The sequence below is a fragment of the Delphinapterus leucas genome, chromosome 13, assembly GCF_059928025.1.
Source record: "Delphinapterus leucas isolate spDelLeu-1000000601 "Yukka" chromosome 13, BTC_Dleu_Yukka2, whole genome shotgun sequence".
Classification (NCBI taxonomy): domain Eukaryota; kingdom Metazoa; phylum Chordata; class Mammalia; order Artiodactyla; family Monodontidae; genus Delphinapterus; species Delphinapterus leucas.
In genome coordinates, this window is record NC_143141.1 from 43,026,658 (window position 1) to 43,044,083 (window position 17,426).

A 17,426-nucleotide genomic window follows, 5' to 3' on the forward strand; every position below is an offset into this window, starting at 1 on the left:
GTGTAGATGAACATTTTTCATCAAATTTGGGATGTTTGACCATAGTTTCTTCAAATTTTCTTTCTGTTCTCCTTACTCCTTCTGTCCCAGTATATATATGTTTCCAGAGCCCTGAATGATTGTTACTGATAACATTGTCCAGTTTTATGCTTGCTCAGTTATAGTTACAGTTCTCGGCTGTTACAAAAGTCCCTGAGTCTCCTTTCAGTGTTTTTCAAGAAACTGAAAGAATGGGATTTATTTTTTAGAATTATTTTTAGTTGTTGAATTGTCTTTTTGTATGTTAAACATCATAGAGTTGATTCATGGATCATAGCTTCTGTTGGGTTACTCAGAAATAGGTAAAATATACCACTACTAGTTTTATTTTAATGTTTTACCCTTTGAGGTCATATATCTAATTCATAGCTTTTAAAAAATCTTCAGAATAATTTTAAAATTAAATATAATTCTTCTATGGATAAACAAGAAAAGAAATTGTTCAGTCCTTCCAGTTTTTCTGTGTATAATTTACATAGCTGAAAAAACTTGGGGTCTTTTCACTGCTCATCCTATTTTGAAACCGTTTTTCTTCTCCCCACAATATACATACATATCACTACTTTTTTCATTAGCTGTTCTTCTGTAGTAGCCATTTAAATTTTTTTTAAAGAATTGCTCTGAAAGGGCCTGTCTCAATTAAATAAATTGAATCAACAGTTAATGACCTTCCAAAACAAAGTACCAGTACCAGATGGGTTCATTGGTAAATTTAACCAAATATTTAAGGAAGAAATTATACCAATTCTCTATAGTCTTTTTCAGAAGATAGCAGAGGGAAGCCTTACTCATTGAGTCCAGCATTACCCTAATACCAAAACCAGACAAAGGCATTACAAAAAAACGACAGACCAGTACTTCCCATGAACATACATATAAAAATCCTCATAAAATATTAGCAAATCGAATCCAGCAAGGTATAAAAAGAATTATACACCACAACCAAGTGAGATTTAGCTCAGGTATTCAAGGCTGGTTCAGCGTTTCAAGATCAGTTAATGTAAAGTCAAAATTTTGACAAGGTCAAATTTTATCATTCATGATAAAAAAACCTCTCAGTAAACTAGGCATAGAGAGGAACTTCATCAACATGTTAAAGAACATCTACAAAACCTCCTACAGCTAACATCATCATACTTAATGATGTGAAGGTCAAAGCTGTTTCACTAAGGTCAGGAACAAGGAAAGGGTGTCCACTCTCACCATTGCTTTTCAGCATTGTACTGGAAAGTCCTACCTGATGCAACAAGACAAGAAAAGGAAATAAAAGGTGTATAGATTAGGAAGGCAGAAGTAAAACTGTCTTTGATCACAGATGACCTGATCATCTATGTAGAAAATCTGAAAGAATTGACAGTCTCATGGAACTAATGAGCATTTATAGCAGGATTGCAGGATACAAAGTTAGTAATCAAAAGTCAGTCACGGGCTTCCCTGGTGGCGCAGTGGTTGAGAGTCGCCTGCCGATGCAGGGGACACAGGTTCGTGCCCCGGTCTGGGAAGATTCCACATGCCGCGGAGCGACTAGGCCCGTGAGCCATGGCCACTGAGCCTGCGCGTCCGGAGCCTGTGCTCCGCAACGGGAGAGGCCACAAGAGTGAGAGGCCTGCGTACCGCAAAAAAAAAAAAAAAAAAAATTCGTATATATCAGCAGTGAACAAATAGAATTTGAAATTTAAAATACAATACCATTTACATTAACACCACAAAAAATGAAATACTTAGGTATAAATCTAACAATATGAAAAGGTCTATATGAGGAAAATAACAAAACTCTGATGAAAGATAGCAAAGATGAGCTAAATAAATGGAGAGATATTCCATGTCTATGGATAGGAAGACTTAAAATTGTAAAGGTACCAGTCCTTTCCAACTTGATCTATAGATTCATTGCAGTCTCAGTCAAAATCAAAGTAAGTTATTTTGTGGATCTCGACAAACTGATTCTAACATTTGTTAATAGAGAGGCAAAAGACCCAGAATAGCCAACACAGTTTTGAAAGGAAACAACAAAGTTGGAGGACCGACATTACCCACCTTCAAGAGTTACTGTAAAATTACAGTGATCAAGACAGTGCAGTATTGGTGAAAGAACAGACAAATAGGTCAATGGAACAGAATACAGTGCTCAGAAATAGGCCCATATAAATATAGTCAGCTGATATTTAACAAAGGAGCAAAGACAGTAATACAAAGCAGCAGAGATAGGGTTTTCAACAAATGGTGCTGAAACAATTGGACAACCACATGGGAAAAAAAATCTAGACACATCTCACACCCTTCACAAAAATTAATTCAAAATGGACCACACACCTAAACATAGAATGTAAAACTATAACGCTCCTAAAAGATAACATAGGAAAAAATCTAGATGACCTTGGGTATGGTGGTAACCTTTTGAGTTCAACACCATGATCCATGAATTGGTAAGCTGGACTTCTTTAAAAATAAAAACTGCTCTGCGAAAGACAGTGTCAAGAGAATGAGAAGACAGCCGTAGACAGGGGAAAATACTTGTAAAAGACACATCTGTTAAAGGACTGTTATCCAAAATATACACAGAACTCTTAAAAATTTAACAGTAGGAAAATGAACAATCTGATTAAAAAATACACTGACTTTAGCAGACACCCCACCAAAGAAGACATACAGATGGCAAATGAGCACTTGCAAAGATGCTCCTCTTTCATCAGGGAAATGCAAATCAAAACAGCGATGACATTGCATTACATGCCTATTGGAATGGTCAAAATCCAGAACACTGATAACACCAAATGCTGACAAGGATGTGGAGCAACAGGAACTCTCATTCACCGCTGGTGGGAATGCAAGAAGGTACAGCCACTTCGGAAGACAGTTTCATAGTTTCTTAAAAAACTCAGCGTACTCTTCCCATATGATCCAGCAGTCATGTTCCCTGGCATTTATCCAAAGGAGTTGAAAACATGTCCACACAAAAACCTGCACACGGGTGATTATAGCAGCTTTATTCATAATTGCTCAAACCTGGAAGGAACCAATGGGCTAATGACAAATGAAAGAAAATGGATAAATCTTAATGCTGAGTGAAAGAATCTAAATTTTATAAAACAGTACATCCTGTATCTTTTTTTTATATGAAGTTCTAGAAAATGAAAACTATGTAATAACAGAAAGCACATCATTGGTTGTCTGGGCAGTGGATTGTGGGAGCTGAGAAAAAGAGGGATTAAAAAGGGGCATAAAGAAACTTTTCGGGTTGATGTGTTTGTTATCTTGGCAGTGCTGATGGATTCATAGATGTATATTTAAGTTTAAATTCATTAAACTATATACTTTAAATATGTTTAGTTTACTGTATTTCATATCTCAAAGCTGTAAAAGACAAATTAACTGATAAACTTACATTACCTTATTGGTAACATAATAATTTAATTTTCTGTGCCAGTGATTTATTACTCTAAAAGAATTGATAGCTCTTTTTACAAAATGAAGGATAATCTAAAACTGTTCAAAAATAAAAAGTTTACTTTTTGAAATGAAAGATGAGTTGTTCCTAAGTGTAACCAAGTGTTCTGAACAGTCAGTTGATAACTTTAGGGATCACATTAGCAGAACCTTCGTTAATATCAGGCAGGAATGAGACTTGCCGTTTGGCTTGGAGATTCTTCTTTTTTTTTTCCCCCACCCTTTTTGGTAACCTACTTTTCTGATGTTATCTTACCATAGAGGACATATGGGGAAACCTTCCCTGAATGCCTCAGTGCCTACTATGGAAATTAAAAATGGGAAGGCAAGGTCTTTGAGTAAGAAAATACATCAGTTTTTAGGTGTTACCCTTGGTACTCTCACCTGTGTACCTGGTGTTAGTTATCCTAACTTTTCAGATTTTTTTTTTGCTTGTTTATAAATTCAGGTAGTATTACCATTTCTTGTATTTCTGTTTCAGTTATTCTTCATAGTACTATTAACAGTTAATTGTATATAATCACTTCTTTATAATTGGTATGTGAACAGTTTTAGATTTTCACCTGAGTCTGGTTTTAGACATGGAAAGATTGATACTAATATTTTCTTAAATGTATTAACTATTTTTATTATTTGACTTTAGGTCCATTGCAAAAGAACTTGCAGACTGGCTTATAAGCAACAATGTGGTAGAGCATATATTTGGACCAAATTTACATATTGAGGTTTGTGGACTAATATGTGACTTATCTGCTCTATTAAGAGAGAAGAATGCTTTTAAAAATTAACTGTAATAAGTTTTTCTTTTCCAGATTATCAAACAGTGCCAAGTGATTTTGAATTTTTTGGCAGCAGAAGGGCGACTGAGTACTCAGCATATTGACTGCATTTGGGCTGCAGCACAGGTAATATCAACAGCTTAACATAAGTGCTTCTTTATTATTTGTTCCGTTCTAAGTTCTTTACTCCCCTATAAGGTACGCTCTATTATTATCCTCATTTTGTCGCTAAAGAAACCATGCCATGGGAAAAGTTGGGGATCAAATCTATGAAATCTGGCTTCAGAGTCCATGTCTTATCTTACTGTACTACTGGTACAATCGAAGGAAATGAGAGTCAGTCAGTTAGAGGTTCTTGGTTTATTAAGAGATAGTTTCCTATTAATTTATACAATCAATGCTTCTGTCCTGAACATTGTATTCATATGTTTTTTTCTACTATACTATTTTCTTCTTTAATTTAATTTTTTGAATAGGCACATATCCATATCGTTCGAATTTCAAAAAGTAGATATAAAAGGATATGCTATACATTTTCCCCCTCCTGCCTATGTCTCCCATGCATGCAGTTCCTAACCTCTCAGGTGCATCATAGATTTTCTATATAAATTGCCAATTGTAAACATTTCTCTTTCCCTGTCCTCTTTTCCACAGATGTATCATACTAAACGGATTTGGCTTTTTTTCACTAACAGTTTGTCCTGGAGATTATTATTCCATATCAATATATAAAACACATTTTTTCTTTTTTAGGACTGCATAGTGTTTCATTATATGCATGAACCATAATTTATTTAACCAGTTCCTGTTCATAGGCACTATTTTTTCCAATCTTTTTTATTATAAACAATGCTACAATAAGTAACTTACAGTTGTCAGCTAATCCATATGCAAAACTATTTACGTAGGATACATTCCTACTTATAAGTAGTATTGTCAGGTTAAAGTAAGTGTGGTTTACTTGTGGTAGCTAATGGTGTGATAGTGCCACTTTCACCTTATTCTCCGCAATAATTTTTTTTAACATCTTTATTGGAGTATAATTGCTTTACAACGTTGTGTTAGTTTACGCTGAATAACAAAGTGAATCAGCTATATGTATATATATATCCCCCTATCCCCTTCCTCTCGTGTCTCCCTCTCACCCTCCCTATCCCATCCCTCTAGGTGGTCACAAAGCACCGAGCTGATCTCCCTGTGCGATGCAGCTGCTTCCCACTAGCTATTTTATATTTGGTAGTGTATATATGTCAGTGCTGTCTAACTTCGTCCAAGCTTATCCTTACCCCCTCCCCGTGTTCTCAAGTCTATTCTCTACGTCTGCGTCTTTATTCCTGTCCTGCCCCTAGGTTCGTGAGAAACTTTTTTTTACAGATTCCATATATATGTGTTAGCATGTGGTACTTGTTTTTCTCGTTCTTACTTACTTCACTCTGTATGAGACACTCGAGGTCCATCCACCTCTCTACAAATAACTCAATTTTGTTTCTTTTTAAGGCTGAGTGTAATATTCCATTGTATATATGTGCCACATCTTTATCCATTCATCTGTCGATGGACACTTAGGTTGCTTCCATGTCCTGGCTATTGTAAATAGAGCTGCAGTGAGCATTGTGGTACATGACTCTTTTTGAATTATGGTTTTCTCAGGGTATATGCCCAGTAGTGGGATTGCTGGGTCATACGGTAGTTCTATTTTTAGTTTTTTAAGGAATCTCCATACTGTTCTCCATAGTGGCTGTACTGTTCTCCATAGTGGCTATATCAGTTTACATTCCCACCAACAGTGGAAGAGGGTTCCCTTTTCTCCACACCCTCTCCAGCATTATTGTTTGTAGATTTTTTGATGGTGGCCATCCTGACCGGTGTGAGGTGGTAACCTCATTGTAGTTTTGATCTGCATTTCTCTAATGATTAATGATGTTGAGCATCCTTTCATGTGTCTGTTGGCAATCTGTATATCTTCTTTGGAGAAATGTCTGTTTAGGTCTTCTGCCCATTTTTGGATTGGGTTGTTTGTTTTTTTGATATTAAGCTGCATGAACTGTTTATATATTTTGGAGATTAATCCTTTGTCAGTTGCTTCATTTGCAAATATTTTCTCCCATTTGAGGGTTGTCTTTTAGTCTTATGTTTTCCTTTGCTGTGCAAAAGCTTTAAAGTTTCATTACATCTCATTTGTTTATTTTTGTTTTTATTTCCCTTTTTCTAGGAGGTGGGTCAAAAAGGATCTTGCTGTGATTTATGTCATAGAGTATTCTGCCTATGTTTTCCTCTAGGAGTTTGATAGTGTCTGGCCTTACATTTAGGTCTTTAATCCATTTGGAGTTTAATTTTGTGTATGGTGTTAGGGAGTGTTCTAATTTCATTCTTTTACATGTAGCTGCCCAGTTTTCCCACCACCACTTACTGAAGAGGCTGTCTTTTCTCCATTGTATATTATTGCCTCCTTTAACAAAGATAAGGTTATCTTTGAGAGATTATCATATCATAACATGCACATAACATGCACATATGTTATCATATGTGCATGGGTTTATCTCTGGGCTTTCTATCCTGTTCCATTGATCTTTATTTCTCTTTTTGTGCCAGTACCATACTGTCTTGATTACTGTAGCTTTGTAGTATAGCTACAAAGTCTTAAGTCTGAAGTCAGGGAGCCTGATTCCTCTAGCTCTGTTTTTCTTTTTCTTTTTTTTTTTTTTGCGGTACGCAGGCCTCTCAGTGTTGTGGCCTCTCCCGTTGCGGAGCACAGGCTCCAGGCGCACAGGCTCAGCGGCCATGACTCATGGGCCCAGCCGCTCCGCGGCATGTGGGATCTTCCCGGACCTGGGCACGAACCCATGTCCCCTGCATCGGCAGGCAGACTCTCAACCACTGCGCCACCACGGAAGCCCCTGTTTTTTTTTAAGATTGCTTTGGCTGTTGGGGGTCTTTTGTGTTTCCATACAAATTGTGAAATTTTTTGTTGTAGTTCTGTGAAAGATGCCATTGGTAGTATGATAGGGATTGCATTGAATCTGTAGATTGCTTTGGGTAGTATAGTCATTTTCACAATGTTGATTCTTCCAATCCAAGAACATGGTATATCTCTCCATCTGTTTGTATCATCTTTAATTTCTTTCATCAGTGTCTTATGGTTTTCTGCATACAGGTCTTTTGTCTCCTTAGGTAGGTTTATTCCAAGGTATTTTATTCTTTTTGTTGCAGTGGTAAATGGGAGTGATTCCTTAATTTATCTTTCAGATTTTTCATCATTAGTGTATAGGAATGCAAGAGATTGCTGCACATTAATTCTGTATTCTGCTACTTTACCAAATTCATTGCTTAGCTCTAGTAGTTTTCTGGTAGCATCTTTAGGGCTCTCTGTGTATAGTATCACGTCATCTGCAAACAGTGACAGTTTTACTTCTTCTTTTCCAATTTGGATTCCTTTTATTTCTTCTCCGATTGCCATGGCTAAAACTTCCAAAACTATGTTGAATAATAGTGGTGAGAGTGGGCAACTTTGTCTTGTTCCTGATCTTAGAGGAAATGGTTTCAGTTTTTCACCATTGAGAATGATGTTGGCTGTGGGTTTGGAATATATGGCCTTTATTATGTTGAGGTAGGTTCCCTCTATGCCTACTCTCTGGAGAGTTTTTATCATAAATGAGTGAATTTTGTTGAAAGTTTTTTCTTCATCTGTTGAGATTATCGTATGGTTTTTATCCTTCAGTTTGTTAATATGGTGCGTCACATTGATTGATTTGCGTATTTTGAAGAATCCTTGAATTCCTGGGATAAACACCATTTGATCATGGTGTATGATCCTTTTAATGTGCTGTTGGATTCTGTTTGCTAGTATTTTGTTGAGGATTTTTGCATCTATGTTCATCAGTGATAGTGGCCTGTAGTTTTCTTTTTTTGTGACATCTTTGTCTGGTTTTGGTATCAGGGTGTTAGCTCTTCTCTTAACGTTTGATAGAATTCACCTGTGAAGCTATCTGATCCAGGGCTTTTTGTTTGTAGGAAGATTTTTATTCACAGTTTCAATTTCAGTGCTTGTGATTGGTCTGTTTATATTTTCGATTTCTTCCTTGTTCAGTCTTGGAAGGTTGTGCTTTTTTAAGAATTTGTCCATTTCTTCCAGGTTGTCCATTTTATTGGCATATAGTTGCTTGTAGAAATCTCTCATGATCCTTTGTATTTCTGCAGTGTCAGTTGTTACTTCTTTTTCATTTCTAATTCTGTTGATTTGAATCTTCTCCCTGTTTTTCTTGATGATTCTGGCTAATGGTTTATCAATTTTGTTTATCTTCTCAAAGAACCAGCTTTTGGTTTTATTGATCTTTGTTATTGTTTCCTTCATTTCTTTTTCATTTATTTCTGATCTGATCTTTCTGATTTCTTTCCTTCTGCTAACTTTGGTTTTTTTTGTTCTTCTTTCTCTAATTGCATTAGGTGTAAGGTTAGATTGTTTATTTGAGATGTTTCTTGTTTCTTGAGGATTGTATTGCTATAAACTTCCCTCTTAGAACTGCTTTTGCTGCATCCCATAGGTTTTGGGTCATCTTGCTTTCATTGTCATTTGTTTCTAGGTATTTTTTGATTTCCTCTTAGATTTCTTCAGTGATCTCTTGGTTATTTAGTAGTGTATTGGTTAGCCTCCATGTGTTTGTATTTTTCATAGTTTTTTCCTGTAATTGATATCTGGTCTCATAGCTTTGTGGTTGGAAAAGATACTTGATATGATTTCAGTTTTCTTAAATTTACCAAGGCTTGATTTGTGACCGAAGAGATATGATCTATCCTGGAGAATGTTCCATGAGCACTTGAGAAGAAAGTACATTCTGTTGTTTTTGGATGGAATGTCCTGTTAATATCAATTAAGTCCATCTTGTTAAATGCGTCATTTAAAGCTTGTGTTTTCTTATTTATTTTCATTTTGGATGATCTGTTTGGTGAAAGTGGGGTGCTAAAATCCCCTACTATGATTGTGTTACTGTCAATTTCCCGTTTTATGGCTGTTAGCATTTGCCTTATGTATTGAGGTGCTCCTGTGTTGGGTGCATAAATATTTACAATTGTTATATCTTCTTGGATTGATCCCTTGATCACTATGTAGTGTCCTTCTTTGTCTCTTGTAATAATCTTTATTTTAAAGTCAATTTTGTCTGATACGAGAATTGCTGCTCCAACTTTCTTGTGATTTCCATTTGCACGGAATATCTTTTTCCATCCCCTCACTTTCAGTCTGTATGTGTCCCTAGGTCTGAAGTGGGTCTCTTGTAGACAGCATATATATGGGTCTTGTTTTTGTACCCATTCAGCCAGTCTATGTCTTTTGGTTGAAGCATTTAATCTATTTACATTTAAGGTAATTATCAATATGTATGTTCCTATTCCCATTTTCTTAATTGTTTTGGGTTCGTTATTGTAGGTCTTTTCCCTCTCTTGTGTTTCCTGCCTAGAGAAGTTTAGCATCTGTTGTAAAGCTGGTTTGGTGGTGCTGAGTTCTCTTAACTTTCACTTGTCTGTAAAGGTTTTAATTTCTCCACCAAATCTGAATGATATCCTTGCTGGGTAGAGTAATCTTGGTTGTAGGTTTTTCCCTTTCATCACTTTAAATATGTCCTGCCACTCCCTTCTAGCTTGCAGAGGTTCTGCTGATAGATCAGCTGTTAGCCTTATGGGGATTCCCTTGTATGTTATTCGTTGCTTTTTCCCTTGCTGCTTTTAATATTTTTACTTTGTATTTAATTTTTGATAGTTTGATTAATATGTATCTTGGCGTGTTTCTCCTTGGATTTATCCTGTATGGGACTCTCCTTCCTGGACTTGATTGACTATTTGCTTTCCTAGGTTAGGGAAGTTTTTAACTAAAATCTCTTCAAATATTTTCTCAGACCCTTTCTTTTCCTCTTCTCCTTCTGACACCCCTATAATTTGAATGTTGGTGCGTTTAATGTTGTCCTAAAGGTCTCTGAGACTGTCCTCAGTTCTTCTCATTCTTTTTTATTCTGCTCTGCAGTAGTTATTTCCACTGTTTTATCTTCCAGGTCACTATCTGTTCTGCTGCCTCAGTTATTCTGCTATTGATTCCTTCTGGAGAATTTTTAATTTAATATACTGTGTTGTTCCTCATTGTTTGTTTGCTCTTTAGCTCTTCTGGGTCCTTGTTAAATGTTTCTTGTATTTTTTCCATTGTATTTCTGAGATTTTGGATCATCTTTACTGTCATTACTCTGAATTCTTTTTCAGGTAGACTGCCTATTTCCTCTTCATTTGTTTGGTCTGGGGGGTTTTTAACCTTGCTCCTTCATCTGCTGCATATTTCTCTGTCTTCTCATTTTGCTTATCTTACTGTGTTTGAGGTCTCCTTTTCAGAGGCTGCAGGTTCGTAGTTCCTGTTGTTTTTGGTGTCTGCCCCCAGTGGGTGAGGTTGGTTCAGTGGCTTGTGTAGGCTTCCTGGTGGAGGGGACTGGTGCCTGTGTTCTGGTGGGTGGGGCTGGATCTTGTCTTTCTGGTGGGCAGGACCGCATCCGTTGGTGTGTTTTGGGTTGTCTGTGAACTTAGTATGATTTTAGGCAGCGTCTCTGCTAATGGGTGGGGTTGTGTTCCTGTCTTGCTAGTTGTTTGGCATGGTGCATCAAGCACTGGAGCTTGCTGGCCGTTGGATGGAGCTGGGTTTTAGCGTTGAGATGGTGATCTCTGGGAGAGCTCTTGCTGATTGATATTACATAGGGCTGGGGGGTCTCTGGTGGTCCAGTGTCCTGAACTTGTCTCTCCCATCTCAGAGGCTCAGGCCTGACATCAGGTTGGAGCACCAAGACTCTGTCAGCCACACAGCTTGTGGAAGGGGACCAGAGCCAGCTGGAGGGGAGAGTCCTGCAGAGAAGTGAACAGGCTGCTAGATCTTTTTTTTTTTCTTCTTTTTTAAAATCATGTTCTTAATCTTCTTTTTATTTGCTAAACTGATGGGTGAAAAGTGTTTTCATTGATGTTTTAAATTCGGATTTCTTTTGTATGAATCAGGTTGAAAATCTTGTGCTTAACAACCCTTTTTGTTTCCTTTTCTGGTGATGTTTATATTCTTTGCCATTTATCAGTTGCTTTACTTATTTTCTTTTTTGTAGGAGATCTTTATATGTCAGTGAAATCAGACTTTTGTTTGTGTTATGAGTTATGCCTACGTTCTGCTTTGATGTCTTCTTGCTGTTTTAGTTAAGGTGGTTTTTGCAGTTGAGTTTCAAGTTTGTGGTTTCACACTTGTGGTTGAATTTTTCATGGCCTGTGGCTTTTGTGTTATGGTTTGAAATGCATTTCAAGATTAGAAGAAACTTCCCCTTTAGTTCTTTTGTGTACATTTTGTTTCAATTTTATATTTTAATCTTCGATCCAATAGGAATTTATCATGGTTCAAAGGGTCATGTACGTATCCAACATTTTCCCCCCATTTTTTGGTTATATAGTTGTCCCCATTCCATTTGTTCAGTAATTCTTCTTCTCTTCACTGATTTGAGATACCAGTTTTATCTTGACTGGGTCAATTTCTGGACTTTGTAGACTGACCTATTGGTATATCTTAGTCATGATCTATATATCAGAGATTGGTAAACTTATGACCTGTGGGCTGGCCACTTGATTTTGTAAATGGTTTTCTTGCAACTTAGCCTTGCCTATTCTTTTTCATATTTTTGTCTGTGGCTGCTTCCACACTGCAGTGGCAGAGTGCAATATTTGTAACAGAGACCATATCACCTGTAATCTTAAAATATTTATTGTCTGGGCCATCAAGAAGACATTTGCTAGTCCTTGGTTTTATACTAATGTATTTTCTTTTTCCCCCTTGTGTCTATGTAATATTTCTTATTATCTGGCAAGGCTGATCGTTTCTCCTTATATTTTTTTTAAAAGAATCTTTATGTCTCTTATTTTTCCATGTGAATTTTAGCATTGATTCTTCTTTAAAAATATTGTTGTTTTTACTGTTATAATGATTATTTTGAGAGGTGAAGTTGTCTTCCTATCCAAAACACAATATGCCATTTGTTTTATTTTGTTTCATTCAGCATTTCAGAGTTATTTGTGTATAGATTTTATTTCATGTTAAGCTTATTCTTAAGGATTTTAATTTTATTTATTATTGCTATTAAAATAGCCATTTCTCCCCTTATATTACTTGCTTTTGTCCATTATACTTTATTTCTTCCTTATACTTAATGATCACTGCATATATACTTTTTATATACTTAAGCATTTTCAAATTTTTGATTTTTAATAATTGTGTGCCTTGAGACCTTATATTGGTTGTGGTAATTTTTCAATATAGTTTTTTTAAATTCTCATATTTAATATTGTCTATTTATACATCATTATCATTTTAACACATTAATGAAGCAGTTCATATTTCAGAGTAATCCTAAAATACTTAGGAAGTTCTCTTTCATAACTTTCAGAAAATGTTCTTTTTAGTAGACTTTTAAATTTTATTTTGTTCATAGCAAGGCAAGCAAAATATGAGAACAGTGATATGGTAAGTAATATAGAATAAATAACTAAGAATAGTGAAGCACTGTTTATTGAAGGTGAAATTCATCAAATTTATAATTAGTAATACGGTGTATTAAAACTTTTAGTGTTTTACCCTAGCAAGGGTTTCAAGTAACCTAATAAGGAAATGATTTAAAAATTCTGGCATAATCTGTGATACAGTCTGAAACAACTTAAATATCTATAAAAGTTAGTTTAACAAGATTAAATAAGTATATTTTAAAGGTCATTTTATTTGGGTGTTTCTGTGTTTTGTTACTGCTTTACTTTTGAATATACCACAGATGTAGAATTATCAGGAATTTTTACATTTTGAGTTCTTTTTATTTGAGCACCAACTGTAACTGGCTTCCAAGCGTCCAGGGTTGGTTGGTTTCATACAGAGTCTTGCGTGAGTTTTTTTTTCCTTCCCTCTGGAGTAAGTTTTTGAGGTCACTTTGCTCACTTGGTACACACACTTCACTCAGTAATAATTGGATTGGCTGCTGGTTTTTTCATTGTTTGTATCACAACTCTTACATTGGAATCCAAGGAGAAAAAAGACAAAGGTGATAAATGGGAAATTGATTGGGAAAAAACAAGTAGTTTATAAATATTTGAAAAATGCTTATCTTTGATTATAATTAAACGTAAGTTCAGCTAACATAATAGCATTTTCATATATTGGGTAATTCTCATTATGTTTAACAATACACTGTATTGACCAGAGTGTGGTATAGCTTTAGGAGAACAGTATAGCAGCTCTCTTTCTGGTAACTTATCCTCTAGATACATGTACATGAAGATGTTTGATACAACATTAACTACACTAGCAGATCACGAATGTCTGTCACTGTAGGGCTAGTTAAATAAGTTTTGGGAAATCTGTTTAATAGAATGTTCTGTGGCCAAGAGAAGGACTGAAGTTGCTGTATTATGCTTATGTGGAACAACCTCCAAGAAATATTTTTATTAAACACTATTTATTAAATATTATTTTATCTAAAACAGTAGTTATTTTATTAAGAGAAGACAGCAAGTACACAGTGTATTCTTTCACTGCGTATTAAAACAGTTATAAAAAGGGGATGTACATAAACGTATATGTACTCTTTGTACTTGTGACTGTCTGGAACTATTTTGGAAAATCAGACAAGAAAATTTCACAGGTTTGCTTTTGGGGAAGTGACCTGAAGTAGATGGAGACTTTTACTGTCTATGTTTATGTAGACTGTGAAAATTTTACATGTGTTTATTAATTTTTCAGTACATATAAAAACTAGTGTATAAAGTAAACAGTAAACATTTAGACATTTAAATGACTTTCTCTGTCATTTAAAGTTACTTCTTATTCTGGTTTGACTGAGTTACCTCTCTACATCTCCCTCTTCATACCCTCTCACCATAAAATCTTTTAGTCATAGGACATCAAATAAATAAACTTCAGAATCTTTCCACTGTATTGGAATTTATTGTTAGATGCTTTCCATATTTGAAGAACTTACACATAAATTTATGTAACTTCCTGAGATAATAATCTTATCTTAAAATGCAGCTAATAGCTTTTTGGGAATAGATTTTCATGTCTCAATGACAGAAGTAAAATTCCCTAGGATTTAGAAGGAACTTAAATGTCATCTGATTCAAATGTGCATTATGTATATTTTGAGGGGAAATAGTTCATAATTTTCATCAGATTCTCAAAGGGTTTATGTGATGACTAATTTTAGAAATGCTGATATACACTCTCTTGGTTATTAGCTTCTGCATGTATATTTGTACACACATTTAGATTACTGTTTTTTTTTGTTTGTTTGTTCGTTTGTTTTTGCGGTACGCGGGCCTCTCACTGTTGCGGCCCCTCCCGTTGCGGAGCACAGGCTCCGAATGCACAGGCTCAGCGGCCATGGCTCACGGGCCTAGCCGCTCTGCGGCACGTGGGATCTTCCCGGACCGGGGCACGAACCTGTGTCCCCTGCATCGGCAGGCGGACTCTCAACCACTGCGCCACCAGGGAAGCCCTAGATTACTGTTTTATGAGACATTGCATACTGTTAGCTTGTGAAGTTAATGATTGTTCTTGAATTATAATCTGGCCACTGCAGTATCTGCCTCTATGTTACATCTTATGATTTGAATTCTATTCATTCCTGCTTTTTTAGGAGCTGTTAATATGAATGATGATTCCTTCTTGTATTACATATTCAAACCTCTTGTCTGTACTGTATTCTTTCTTTTATGTTGTTGGGTCTTTCCATATGCCTTTGCTATCCATACTTAAGGAAGACGACTGGTAAGTGGCCTAGATGTTCTTGGGTGTTGTGAAATATTTTTCCATTACAGCTCTCAGATGGACTCCTAGGAATGGGAAACAGAGGAAGGAATGAGAAAACAGAGGATTTCATGTTCATGTCTCACTCCTGCTGTCCATCAGATCTGGTACTCAGATGAGTTCAGAAATTTTCCCAGTTACAGTGGGAAGATAGACCTATCTCCTCTGCAGCTCACTCACAAATTATTCTGAGCTACAGCTTTCTCTACCTGTACATTTAAAAATGTATTCCCATTCATTTCAGTCATTCAGAAATTTGTTAAAATCTCATATCTATTATTATTAATAGTAATTTTTTTTTTTTGGCTGCACTCTGTGGCATACGGATCTTAGTTCCTTGACCGGGGATTGAACCTGTGCCCCCTGCATTGGGAGCACGGAGTCTTAACCATTGTATCCCAGGGAAGTCCCTCATACCTATTATTGATGCTCATTTTCTTTGTGGGTGTGTTTCTTTTCATTCTAAAATACAGTAACGATTGATTTTCCTCTGTGGAAGATGAGGAAATTCTCATCATTTTTCTCTCCTCATTTTCCACTTGCAGTTTTTATTATGTTATTTTTATTTTATCAAGATATGTAACTTTTAAGTTCTATAAATTATAATTTCCACAGTTGTTTAATATTAATTTTGTATTTAGCTATATGATTTACCACATATTCTTTTCCTTCATTCCTGTTTTTCTCATTCCTTTTTCCAGGGTTAATTTGTGGTTATTCTCGTATAATTCACAGAGTAGACTTTTGTTTTCCCTTGTTGGTTTATAAACTGGCCCTGTACACAGAGGTCAGGGAGAAACTGAAGAAAGAGGCAGAGATCACTCCAGATTGGTAGGTGGCAGGTTTAATAAGCAAGGGAACTTAACTTATGAGGCTTGTCTTCAGTGGCTGCAAGATGAGTAGATCTCTGCACTCACCTGTCAAATCTTACAAGTTTATAAGAGAGGCCTTAATTGGGTTTAGGCATAAATACTATCCAGATGGTCTCAACCCCTTACTCTCTCTCAAGGTTATGTCCTTGGAGTAGCTCCCACTTTGGGAATGGCAGGCAGGCCGAACATATATTCTAATGATGGAGGGTAGTGAGGAGCCGCTGCTTCCCCAGTTTTAGTTCAAAGGTCAACCGGCAGTCCTGTCCTCTCGATTATCTACACCCCCGGTCTCTGAAGAGAAATTTATGGATATTTTGTTCTGGGTTTCTACACACTTGAGATGTCTGATTTCTTTGTACTTGAAGAGTTTGATTGAATGTTATATTACTAGAGCCACTCTTTTGTTTTCCATCAGAACTGTGTAGTATACATGGAGAGTAGTCGTTTTCTGAACAAACAACTTTTATTTTTAATATTTTACAAAGATAGTATCCTATCATTTTTTGTTGGTAGAATATTTCTCTCATGTTCAGGTGTTCATTAATCCCATGAGGGTTTTTCTTTTTAACTTGTTTTGAGTTTTTGGTTGATGGCCTTTAACATATATTTTTTCCTTTATTTAAACATTTTTTATTGTGGTACAAATATATACAATATAATTAACCAGTAATTTAGCATTTTAACCATTTGTAAGTGTACAGTTCAGTGGCATTAAATATATTCACAGTGTTTTTTTAACCATCATTTGTCTGTATCCAAAACTTTGACATCATCCCCAGTAAAAACTCTGTACCTGTTGAACAATAACTCTCCATTCCTCCTTCCCAGGGGGCTTCTGGTTTCCTCCATTCTACATTGTGTCTGTATGAACTTGCCTATTCTAGGTACCTCATTTGATGGAGTCATACAGTATTTGTCTGTGTCTGGCTTATTTTACTAAACACAGTTTTTTCAGGGTTCATCTATGTTATAGCATATATAAAATTTTTCTTTTTATGATAAATAATATTCCATTGTATGTATATACCACATTTAGATCCATTTATCCATCAGTGGACATTTGAGTCAATTCCACTTTTTGGATGTTTATTGTAGATAATTACTTCTATGAACATGGATGTACAAATACATGTTTGAATCTCTGCTTTCAGTTCATCTGTATATGTACCTCAGGGTAGAACTTTTGGGTCATATGGTAAATCTAGGTTTAACCTGTAGCAACTGCAGTATTTTACATCCCAGCAGCAATACAGGCAGGTTCTAATTACTTCACATCCTTGTCAACACTTTTGTCTTTTTAAAACAATTTAGCCATCCTAGTAGTTATGAAGTGGTATCTAATTGTGGTTATAATTTGCATTTATTTGCATCTTAATGACTAATGATGTTGAGCAGCCTTTCATGTGCTTATTGGTCATTTGTGCATCTTCTTCGGAGAAATGG

General features: G+C 35.8%; 1 protein-coding gene across 15 annotated transcripts in view; it reads left to right on the top strand.

Moving 5' to 3' along the window:
• The window catches only part of USP34 (ubiquitin specific peptidase 34), a 231,411-nt gene that overhangs the window by 72,628 nt on the left and 141,357 nt on the right, over positions 1-17,426 (top strand). For all 15 annotated transcript variants that reach the window (XM_089923127.1, XM_022597181.3, XM_089923126.1 and 12 more), the window contains 2 exons: positions 4,130-4,211; positions 4,299-4,391. In XM_089923127.1, the coding sequence (XP_089779253.1) occupies positions 4,130-4,211; positions 4,299-4,391 (175 nt within the window). The remainder of the gene's footprint in view (positions 1-4,129; positions 4,212-4,298; positions 4,392-17,426) is intronic.